General features: G+C 36.7%; 1 protein-coding gene across 5 annotated transcripts in view; it reads left to right on the top strand.

Annotated features, from left to right (window-relative positions):
- Window positions 1–12,937, top strand: part of LOC121430748 (focal adhesion kinase 1-like) — a 139,549-nt gene that overhangs the window by 55,411 nt on the left and 71,201 nt on the right. For all 5 annotated transcript variants that reach the window (XM_041628128.1, XM_041628129.1, XM_041628127.1 and 2 more), the window contains one exon: window positions 2,470–2,532. In XM_041628128.1, coding sequence (XP_041484062.1) covers window positions 2,470–2,532 — 63 coding nt within the window. The remainder of the gene's footprint in view (window positions 1–2,469; window positions 2,533–12,937) is intronic.

Raw genomic sequence — 12,937 nt, 5'->3', positions numbered from 1 at the left:
CTTAAAGCTTGGTTATTTATACAATACTCTTTGTTCTTTCCAAGTGGGTCTTAAACACATTTTTTTACAAATTCAATAGTTGATGGGTTAATATCTCATATGCTTAATAAACCCAGTGGAGGAAATGTTTCTATCATTGCATAGCATAGACTGTTGATTTGAAATCTATCAAATTGAAATGAACTGAAATTCTTAACTTGGATTCTCCTGCTTGTTATAAAAGAACAGACTTTTTATATATAAAAATATTTTTAAAAACTTGAGCCATAGGGCCTAATAGGAACAATGGGGAAGTTCTTGATAATTCCATGGAAGAAAAACCCATATCTAGAAGAACATACATTCATTATCCAGGTGGGTATAAATGAATACCACTATTTTGAAGTATGATACCGCTCAATTCTCTCCTTGCTTGATTTCAAGTACGAGGAATGGGGAATAAATTTATTAGATGCAATAGAAAAATTACATGCCTGAATAGTCTGTTTTCTGTGTTTCTATTTTAATACTGTTTCAACAGTAAGTCTGATAAATACAGTATTCCTTCTTTTTTATTTCATTAAGTCTGTGATGGAGACTAACTCTTGCCAGCTTCCAGTCTTAGCCAATCAATCTCATCCCTGGACCATGTGCCAGGAGATCCTCTCTGTCAATCACTCTACCTTGTAAGCCCCTCCCTCATTCGTCATCAACTCGGAGCTTACACCTAACCATAGATCTATTAGCTCCATGACCTAACTACCCCCTCATCCCCTGTCAAGCACCGAAGCGCAGGTCACCTCTGCACCCAGGCCTGGCATCTACATGTAATCCCCATGCTCAACCCGAGTAAGGCCAGTGAAACTTCAACCCGCTACTTTTGAAAGTTGTATTTCCTGTACTACTGTGCCATGGTGACGACGTAAAGCGAGGTACAGGTCCGGAAGCCGTGACACCCTCACCCGATCGTCTACCTGATTTCCTTGTGTCAGTTGGAAACTGTAGAAGGGATTCTAAAATCTTCAAATTTGTTGTTTATCTCTGATGAGGAATATGAATGTCTTGGGACTATACGCAGTTCTGGAAACCTTACTCGAGCGTCTACCAAATTTCCTTGGATCAAATCTTGCACAGTAATGAGACAGTAATGAGACTTGATATGTTGCTCTTCAATTTGGACATATATAAGCATCTACATATTTTTTTGATCAATCTTGCAACTTTTAAGATGGATGGATAAAGTTTGATGCATCGTTCATAAACAGTACTGGAAGCCCTACTCAATGGTTTACCATTTTTTTTTATAACAGTCTGTTGAAAGTTGAGACCATGTTTTGGAGAATTCAAAATAACCTGTTATACATGTATGCCTGGAGATTTGTTGCACAATAGTTGAAATAACTATAGTTTTTGCTATACCGAGGCTGTCCATGACTGGCTGAAAGCTCTGAACTGACCTTGATTTGGTTTATTTCGTAATCAGGAGCCACAGACTCATTATAAACAGTTTTACAGGGAAACTAAATAGAATCTCATCCTGTGTCAGTAATAGAAAAACAATTATCCCATCTGTGAGTGCGATGTTTTGTCTAAAATCACATTGACCTGTTGAGTCTATTTTCATCTGGTTCTATCCCAATGACATCTACACTCATTCGTCATTGTATTTCTGTATGTGGGTGCATATCATCGATCTAAATATAGTTAGTACATTTGAAAGTTGTTATTTAAGAGAAAAGGTTCTGTATGAATTCAGACATAACAATAGCTTGAACTGGTAGCAGGATATTCTGAGACAACATTGATGTCACAGATAATTATTTTGTGGGAGGCCCTTCCAAAACTGCTTCTTTCGAACCCCTCTCTCTCCAGTTTCTGAAGGATATGCAGTGATAATGTTCATCATGGTACATCATTTGATGCTTGGTAGACAGTCATAGCAAATCTGTTTCCAAACTATATGTGGCAGAGATTGTCTGTTTTGCCTTTGTATTATCAAAGGGTTATGGGTACCTCATCTTTCATGATAGTAATGATAATGTTCTGTTTTGATATAGCACGTGATCCATTGCAACAACGTTTCTAAGCGCTTAACAGGTGTGAACACCGGCATCACCTCTATGGCTCAAGGAATGACATTGTTACTCTGTAATGTATCTGTAACGATCAGGAGTCTTTAGGAGTCATTCTTTGAGGTTTATATTTTGAATGAAACAACGTCCATTGTTATACATTGAACCTAGGGAATATACTCATCGTCTGAACTTTTTGACATTTGTAATGCCAGATTCTTCAATTTTTGTGAGGTTTGTGAGATGAAACATGTTCTGGGCAAATTTGAACCCTGGAAGTCTACTCATCGTTTGAACTTCTGATACATTTAATGCCAGAGTTCACCTTTTATTGAATATATCACCAATTCATGTGACCTTTGAACTTTGACTCTGATTAAACACATATCCACAATGTTGATTCATACTCTCCTGCTAGCTTTCAACGCAGTCACACGGCGTTCTGCGAAAAAGGCGAAAAATGCCGTGCAAGACGTCATTCGTAAGTAGATCTTTTTTTTTCGATCCAAGAAAACCACTGCACTCTGTTCTGTTCAATGGATTCCATTTATTTACTTTGGTTTGTTTTGCCCAATTTAGACATTATTTCTGCATTTGTCTTTCTCTGACATCAATAACAAAACACATTGATTATTTACAAACATTTACATGTAGCTTTGAAAATATTTAATGACTTGATTGCATTTTCACTTTCCTATTCAGGTTTTGTTGTAACTCGATCCTTTTCTTTTAATGTATCATTCATTCATGTCAATTAAATAACTGTTTTGTTTACTAATTCGGTTTGTGTTCCATTTTTCTTCGATATATGATTTTGAGTTTTTATACGATCATAATTGTTGGCTTGCATCAAGTTCTAATCTGACTATCATCATACAAATGATTACGTCTGTCAATTTATAATCTATTAATAGTAAATATATGTTTTGCACTGTTGTTTTAGTGACCAATATCGGCACTTCCGTTGATTCTGTTGTCTGTATTTGCATTTGGTACTGCGAAGTGTGAAGGGTAATAATATGGTTTGTTTCTCATTATTAGCTCGTTTATTTCAATAAAAAAACTAGATAAGGAACATTTTGCCTTAAGAACTCACAACATTTAGTGTTAGTTTTTTTTCATCAATTTTCTGATAATGCAAAACATTATTTTTTTTGTAGTTATAATATTCTCTTTTGATTTGTACTTTTTAAACTCATAAATCACCTTGTATCATTCATGATTAAATTATTTTTACCAGCTCCTTTAGTGCATCTTGACATGCAAAAAAACATTCTAATATAATGTGATATTTTGCAAATGGAGCCTTGTTTGAAGTGGGCTTCATTTTCTCACACAGTTGCCTCACAGTACGCCAACAATTTTCAGGGGGCAAAAATAGGGCAAACTTTCTTGAAAAAGCTGTGAGCGAGCAAGCATAATCTTTTAAAGCTTTTTAATACAAAAGTGCAAATTTGTTCTAAATTTGGACATAATTTGTCACCCTGCTTTCTTTCCCCCTCCCCTTTTTATTCTTGGTCATGAAACTTTTGAGGGTCCATGCACCCAAGTCCCCCCCCCAATTGTATGCCAGTGATCTTAGAAACCCATGAAATCGCTGGTAATTGCATTTGAATCACAAATCTGTCTTGCAATGATTCAGATAGTTTGATGGATCATACATGTGCTCAAGATCTTTGGGTAGCTAGCATGGTTCAATGCGATTTTGTGTTGCAAGCTCAAAATAATTTTCAATTTTCAGGGGGCTACTTTTTACAACCTGCTGCCTATAAAATGTGCAACATTGAATAAGCTTTAACATTGCAGTGAGTTGGGATTTTCCAGGCTCTTTAGTGCCTTTTGGGGGCGAAATCGCCCCGAGCCCCGCCCCTTGTGTAATTTTTCCCCTGCTGAGTTGTGTTGAGGCAAAAACTGATGCTAGTGGACCATTCCATTGATAGATAGAGGGGTCATTAAAATGTTTTTCATGATAAAAAAATATAAAGCATTCCCATAAAGGAGGATCTGTGCCTTCAGACGAAGAGTGATTTATCACAGGTAAGTATCACATCCAGGGTGGGCTGTGATGACTCATCTATGGTATCCTTAAAAAATAAGTTGGAGGGAAACTTGTGATACCACATCATGGATGATTTATTTCCCCTTTTACGAGTAAGCATGCCTTGCTGAAGGAGATGCCGTTTTTATTGCTTGTAAATCTGAAGGTTTATAGAATGCTATGAGCATGATAAGATATGATCTCCTCATGATGTGGAATGATTCAATACTCTTAAATATTTTGTGTGTGTGTGTGTTTACCATTCTTTAGTTCATGAAGCAAAAGAAAGCGTTAATCAAGCTGGTCACCTTTTAAGGTGGAGTCCACCCCACACTAAGTACTTGAAGATGTAGATAAAAAGAGAAAATTCAAACAGATGTAAAGCTGAACATCATCAAAATTTGAAGTGAACAGTGTTCGCTACAGTGGACGGCTGACCACCACTCTTCATAAAAAACACTGCTTCCATCCATCACTAATTTCAAATGAAAAGTGTTTCAAAACTAACTCCTTGCAAAAAGGAATAGCACTTGCATTCATTTCCATCTTTAATCTTGATTTATTTGCATTATTTACATTAAACATTCTCATGTTGGATAGATATTAGTTTGTCTAAGATTTGCTAATATTAGATTGTTATTACACTGATGTGCTTTCACTGTTGGCTTTAAGACCACCAATTTGGCCAGAAAAAAAACTTTGTAATGGCGTGAAATAGCAACCTCTAAAATAGGTCTAGCAAGAAAAACTGGCATTGAACTAAAAAAGACTTGTTTATGACATTTTGAAATTTTGCTTATTTTCATTAAAAAGGGGTGGTCCAGGTTGAAAATATTTATATCTTAATACAAAGAGAAGAATTCAATGAGCAAAATACAAAATTTCATCAAAATCAGATAACACATAACAAAGTTATTGAAGTTTAAAGTTTAGCAATATTTTGTGAAAACAGTCGTTATGAATATTCATTAGGCGAGCTGATGATGTAACATCTCCACTTTCCGTTTTCTTATGTTATTACATAAATTCATATTTTTTTATTATTTCATACTTGTGTGAATAATATGTCTCCCTTATAATGAAATAAATTGCAGCAATAAATATCTAATGCACTAAATCAGTTGTCAGTCCAAGTTTTCTAGTTCTTGTAGGAAAAAATTTGAATAAACCTTATTTCATATAATAAAATACAAAAGAACAAGTGGAGACGTATTTGTTGTCCGATTATGACGAAATTTTCGGCATTTTGCCCAGGGAATTCTACTCTATTTATTATGCTACATGTATAAATACTCTCAGCCTGGACCACCACTTTAATCAATTATATGCATATCTTTTTGTCATGTAAATGAGGGAATTGATGATGTCTCCAACTTACTATTTTGTGTTCTATTGTATGAAATATGACATTTCCTCACAAGAACAGATCTTCACACTTCTTTTTGCTATTTAATATATGAAATTAGAGAAAAATCAAGAGAAAAAGAGGATATTTTCATCTGCTTAAGTGTCTGGTCATACCTGTAGGTCCCTCATCCTATTGTATTTTGTCAACCTTTCTATTGGGATCATATCGTGAATAAGTAAACTCAGACTAGTCTCATTAGGCGGTGCTGCACCATCCCGAGTTTGCTCAATCTCGAGATTTTAGCCCGATCAGCCCTCTTCGCTATTAATCTCGAGATTCAAGAAACCCCGTCTCCACCATCGCACGAAGAGCGATTCTTGCTCGAGCGAGGCAACAAGCCCGATATTCCGAGCATGCGCACTTTCGATCTTGGAGTTTCAACGGCCCGCGCTTTTGAATAACTTCCCGCGATATGCAATCAAGTCCATGTACTCTTTCGCCGAATTCGACCGTTGTTATGCAACAATCCTCTCAGCTCAGCCGCGCTATAATTATAAGCGAGTGAAGTATTCTTCGTTTAATATGATGGCGGACTCCGAGGCAACGACAGGGGGAGAGAGAGAGAGGGGAGGAAAAAAATGCTATTTGCTCACATTTTGCGAAGGAATAAGCTGTCAGTATTGTTATTGACTATGACCATCGTCGATAATGAGCGCCTCCCCCATCGGTCTGGTCTCTCCCAAAATCCATTCACGGGGGGCTTGACACCATCGTTGCTGATTGGGGAATTGATGAACGCTATGATAAAGTTGACTTTCGCATGCGTTCGGTATAATCGCTGTTTATGTTTTTACCAAGGCGGAAATGGAACGCGAATTGCATTATGGACTGAAGGTCATGAATAAATTAACCCGAGTCCAAACCCGAGTGCGTCTGCACCTACGAATTAGCGCGATAATTCGTAAATAGCGCGCTATTTTGCAAATAAACCCGAGTTGACTTGGGATTGCAATCTCGAGATTAATCCTACGAACTAGCGCGATAATTGCGTCTGCATTACAAACAATCTCGAGATTTTACAGATCGGGATAATTTGCCGGATCAGAAATAGCGCGCTAATTTGAAAACTCGGGATGGTGCAGACGGCCCTAATGTCATGTGAATTGCTGTGGTAATGAGTTAAGTGTAATTAAGTGAAGGTCCTGCCCTGTCTCGATTGCTTGGTCTGGAGGTGTCCCAAGCATTCCCATCATGCATTCTGAGAAGGAAGTGGACTGTAAAATTCCTTCCTGATAAACATGTCATTTATCATAATAGTCTGAGGAGTACACCTTGTAGTTGTAGACTTGTCTAATTTGTTGAAATCTTTGAATATGATTAAGCCTGAGTCGAATCGATTTTGAAATCGGTGTTCGATCGATGTCATCGAACACCGGTGCAGATTTTGCAAAATCGGTGCATCGAAAAGAAAAAATACGTCGGCCGGCCGATTCGTTTGGTTTACACAATCAATCATCAAAATATCAGTAATGTCCAACTTTACTACTACTTACTTGATTTCTATTGCCCCCAAAATGAAACCGATTGAGTAATTATGATGCTATTCACCATTAATTTGAAGTTTATTTCGATCATAGTTCGAGTCTTACTCGTCTGCTTGTGCCGAGATAATTTATGCACGATGAATTCATGAATGGAAGTCATGGCCATCGATCGTGCATGCGCAGTACTGTTCTTTAATCAAACCAGAAAATGGCCGGAAATTGACGCGATCAACGTAAAATAAATATTGCTTTCATGAACAATATTAATATCATGACCATAGAACATTATTTAATCGTAATATTTAACAATAATTTGCATATGATAATCATTAATATGAATTTAGAGCTTGATGTGAAAGGTTTGTATTTCGTTTCAATTTTCAATGACGATCGACTTGACTTCGAGCTAGTGCACTTGTCTAAAAAAAATATTACATCAGGATTGATTCTCGAACATTGTCTACATGCAAAAACTCTGTTCAAGTTTGTAATATCACCATATAATAAAATTTTACATGACAAAACAGAGAAAATTGTGTTTGATTTTTTTTTCCCATCAATTTGAAGCTAGTTTGTGCCCAACTTAGGACTCTGATTTCATGAATGGGAAAATATGTCATTCGTCATCGAACACGCATGCGCATTGTGCTTATTTTCTCGGAGCTTGGAGGAGACGTCCAGCCTAGATGGAATAACAATAGAAATAATCCGGCCAGTATTAATTCTTCCATATGAACGTAACATACTTTGCTGACATCGTCAATATTCTTAGTATGACCATAATATCCTGTTAAATCGTAATAATTTAGATGAATTTAGGGCTCAATTCGAAACATTCGTATTTATTTTGATCGCATGCTCAATTGCGTCTAAAAAACTGGATTGTCATTATCAGGATTAATTCTCGAACATCGTCATAACTCATATTCCACAATCTTTCCTCACAATCATTATATCAACATTAAATAGCAATTCAAATGACCATCCAGAGAAAATTACGTATTTAATCCCATAAATTTATTTGGAGCTCATTTTGGATCCAACTACGCAATCTCATTCAAGTTACAGCGCTCTCCGTTGATTGCACTTGTTTGCTGGCGCTGACGTCAAGCACGCCTGTCGTTTCGGGAGAGTGAGTGTACGGAGCTGCGGACGGGGCTGGTGAATGGACTGCGAATGCTAGTTGACCGAAAATCATTTGGATCGACTCTGCGTGATTCATGTCTTTATTATTGTTTAATTTTAAACTTATATGTTGTCATCTGCAAATATCATTGTTGAAGATATTTTGGGAAGAATTCTGCTTTGGTCCCCGGCCTTTTTTGTGTGTTTTGTGATCATGGAAAATACAAACGAACTTTGCTGTCATCTGCTTGTGCAACGCTCAGTCGCTCACCCGGCCAACGCCAGCGCATACCGTCAGTGCGTAGTGCATATATATGCAAAGCGCATCGCATCGACGCAAACACAAAAGACTAAATTTTCCCCGCCTTCAATATTCGATGCATCGATGTTCGATCGAATTAGAGCTGTCGAACACCGGTTTTCAAAATAATCGATATGACTCAGGCTTAAATATGATACACATTGTAAATAGACCAGGGGGTGTTTCACAAAGATTTAAGTGATAAAGTGCTTAAACGCTGATGCATACAGTATATGATATGATACACGCATTCTTGAAATGTACACAGTAGCCCACATCCTAACCGTTGTGTGTTGACTCAGTTGTTAGAGCGTCCGCCTCACAACCAAGAGCAAAAGACGTTTAAAGATGGGAGTTGCTGCTACCCTGTTTGGCGTTCAACGATTAAAGGGATAGAGCCTCGTCGATCTGGCGCTGCACAGTAGCTGCCGGGCCCACGATCAATTGGGCAAAGCAAATTTTTGGAGTATTTCATGTCTATTTCGAACAATAAAATATGGATTTTCATTTAATTATGGTATGAATAATGCGGTGATGCCTTTTATACCACATGCAACCAGGAATTTAAGTGCGACTTTAAGTCACATGTAAATCTTTGTGAAACAACTCCCAGTTCTTATCTGCATTCTGTGCATGGTTAGTCAAAGTTTATTAGGGATAAACCAACTGGGCGGTTCTCAAATTCACTGACATTTATTTTGATATTAAAGCATTTGTGATTTAATGAGTACATGAAGAGTTGGTATTTTGAAAATATTCATTTTATCACATCTGAAGTGTTGGGAAGACTTCAAAAAACGATTATATGAGCTTAATTCCACTTTCGATCAGGCCTAATTTCAATTCAATTGTATTTATTGATAAATTGAAGAGCCAGAATGGAGGATAATTGATAACTTTCTGACTCAGTGACAAGTTCAGCAACTTCATATTCGTATGTGTATGTTGTAAAATGAGATGCCACTTTTTTTAATTGATGATATAGAGTACAAAACTAATTCAATCATACAAGCTTTAAAAGGCAATAATTATTTGTAATCAAAACCTAGATAGTTTTGTATTAATTCATTCAGTTTCCTTCTTTATCTAATCGTATCATTTTATCGTAGAGTGAAAGATAGCATTTCGAAAGAAATTACTTGCTTATAATATCGTTGTGTCGGTGCAAGCACGTCCTTGCCCAATGCACTTATGCGTGCTGCTAAGGGCATTTTTACGTGCATACGATGGACAAATGTGTCGTGTTAAGGGTGTTCTTCCACCAACACCACAATATATGCCTATGTGTAAAAGTTATTACAAAGTTTGATAGAAACAATGTGAACAAAGTTACAATTTTCCATGTTTTTTCAGTTCAATTTAATGTCCACCGCAGTGGAGCGTTGTGGCCCAGTGGATAGAGGGTCGTTGGTTCGAATCCCAACCATGGCGTAATTTCCTTCAGCAAGAATTTGATCCACAATGTGCTGCACTCAACCCAGGTGAGGTAAATGGGTACCTGGCAGGAATTTATTCCTTGAAACGCAGCGCGCGTAACAGCTGCACTGCTAAAGCCAAGGTAATTATGCTGCATATACTGTAGAGTGCTTAGAGGCTTCTGACAAAGTAAGTATTAAGCGCCATATAAGCAAGTATAATTATTATTATAGAGACATTATTCATAATTGTGATATGCGCTATACAAGAACTGTTTATTATTATTATTATTATTATTATTAGCAAATAAAACTATTTTTTTGTGGGGGAGGGGTTACATTAGTTTTTGGAAGTGTTACTTTTTCATCAAAGTCAATGATGAATGTCTTTTTAAAGTGCTTTTTCATTTTATACCAACTCTGATATGATAGAAATATTATGGCCTTGTTGGTGTTTGGAATGAATTAATCTTTGACACCATTCTCACTATCTTTCTAAAACTAGTTTAGTGGAAACTAGTTCAACTTTTAGTGAGAACATTTGAAGCGATCATGGAAGCCATCTTCCAAACCGGTTCAGAGAACCACCTCACAATGTAGTTTTCAAGATCGCTTTGCCTCGTCAAAGCTGGTTTTAGGGTAAGTGAGGACACAACCGTTTGTCGGGATGTGATCTTCGCACATTTTGAATGCGCTACAGCCGCAACTCCACACACACGACAGTTGTAGAATGCCTACGCTGTGGATTTGAATTTCGCGCAAAACGTGTCACCCCTCTGAGAGGGTTTCCATAGCAATCAGATTGCTTTAAGTGAAGTGATTTTGAAAAACACTTTTGTGTGATCAAGTGGCCACACTAGCAAAGCGATCTTCCAAACTGGTTTCCTGAATCAGTTTCCAGTAATCTAGTTTTAGAAAGTGTAATGAGAACAGCCTCTTTGAAATTACATCAGAGTGAATATCCCCTTTAAAAATAAAACCTGATATAAATATATCTGTCAATGTGCATACCCGTGCTGATAGCCCTCGCAAACTCGGCAATCACTCAAACCTGAAGAAATCTGAAAATGTTATTTTGAAGGGAAGCGATCGCGTGATGAGTCAGAGTAAATACTGTAATCAAACTTGAGGCTATAGTCTTGAGGCTATTGATATTTGAACGGTGTAATCCAAAACACCTTGACTCTGCCACACCTACATGTAGAAACTACTCAACTCTGCTTGAATAACCTTGATGTAATACTGGTCATTTACGTCATGTACTGTACTGTACTTAAAGTTCAGGAGAACATTGAACTTGCTTGTGCCTGCCCCTGCCCCCCCTGCAGAATATCCTTGGTACTCATTCAGGAGAACATTGAACTTGCTTGTGCCTCCCCACCCCTGAAACAGAATATTTGAGGTACTTCCAGCAAGAGACAATTTACCGAATTATGTACAAGAACGTCCTTGGCATCAAAATGTAGATCTTTGTTTTTTGTTCTTTGTCTTCCAAGATGTGTATTTCCTTGATTTTGTAAATTAATTTAAGCAGAATTATTGATGGCGAAGTACTTGAATATAGGCCATGACATGTTGAAGTAATTTCAAGTAATATCACACTTGCGGGTGTTGCAAGAAAATATTTGCGCTCAATTGCAAATATTCTGTTTCAATTTTACAACCAATAGATGAACATTAGCTGTAGCAAATTGGATTAAACTTCTTGTTTGAAGGAGCAGATTAGCAATCAATCACTAATTTGCAAATTACTGCAAGACGTATGATTGATTTAGGGACCAAAAATAGACTTGTTATTGATCGCAAGTTCTTGCAACACCCCACTAGTCTATATATGTTGCAGTTGAATTATTCATTCGTTTATTTTTATTTTTGGAGGGGAGAGGGAAGGAATAGTGGTGTTTTGGATACTGATCAAAGTTAAAGGTCAAGTCCACCTCAGAAAAATGTTGATTTGAATCAATGGAAAAAAATCAGACAAGCACAATGCTGAAAATTTCATCAAATTTGGATGTAAAATAAGAAAGTTTGACATTTAAAAGTTTCTCTATTTTTAACAAAAAAGTTCTATGAACGGGCCAGTTACATCCAAATGAGACAGTCGATGATGTCATTCACTCACTATTTCTTTTGTTTTTTATTGTTTGAATTATACAATATTTCAATTTTTACGAATTTGATGATAAGGACCTCTTTGCCTGAAGCGCAAGATGTTAAAATAATGGAAATCCATGTGTTCAGGGAGGAATGAGACTTTATTTCACATGACAATGACGATAAAATCAAAATATTTCATATAATAAAATACAAAAGAAATAGTGAGTGAGTGATGTCATCAGTTCTCTCATTTGCATACCGACCGAGATGTGCATATAACTGTTATGTGAAATGAAGCGAAATTTTGAAATGTCATAATTTTCTTATTTTACATCTGATTTTGATGAAGTTTTCATTGTTATACTTGTTGGATTTTTCTCTTTTTATTAAAATCAAGTTTTTGTTGGGGTGGACTTGTCCTTTAATAGGTCTAACTTTTGCATAGTGTATGAGCATGCCACTTTGGGGAGCCATCTGTAATATGCTTATTTAATTTTTGACCTTTATAAAACACCTCATACAAAAGTGATTTTTATGATATTTTGATAGGCCTATGCACTAGCGTGATGAACAAGCCCATTTATGGCAAATTTATTATTCAAATCAAGATGAAACTTTCATGAAAAGTGACCCTGTTTATAAGTATTGCTGTCTTAATTTCCTTGTAGCTCCTGTACACCCCATCCCTCTACTGGTTTACTTGTGTTTTTGTTGACAAGGAAATCATGATAGTTCCCAATGAGAAGAAATTTACTGTTGATAAAGCCCCTTGGGAAGTCTTGTAGTAGGTTACACAGGAAGTGATCTCTCCATTCAATACCTTTCGGAACCTCCTTGCTCTTACAGAAAAAAGAAACAGAGAGCGTTTCATAAAGAATTTTGGCAGTGAATTTCACTTACAGATGCTATAAGCTACTGGAAATCCTTGAATCTGATTGGCCGAAAGGAAATTAGTTGTTGAAAATCACTGACATGACTCTCTGTGACACGCTCTCCAGAACATGTGCCTTGATGTCGA

This window comes from Lytechinus variegatus, chromosome 17, assembly GCF_018143015.1.
Source record: "Lytechinus variegatus isolate NC3 chromosome 17, Lvar_3.0, whole genome shotgun sequence".
Lineage (NCBI taxonomy): Eukaryota > Metazoa > Echinodermata > Echinoidea > Temnopleuroida > Toxopneustidae > Lytechinus > Lytechinus variegatus.
This window is presented reverse-complemented; position numbering and strand designations above follow the sequence as displayed.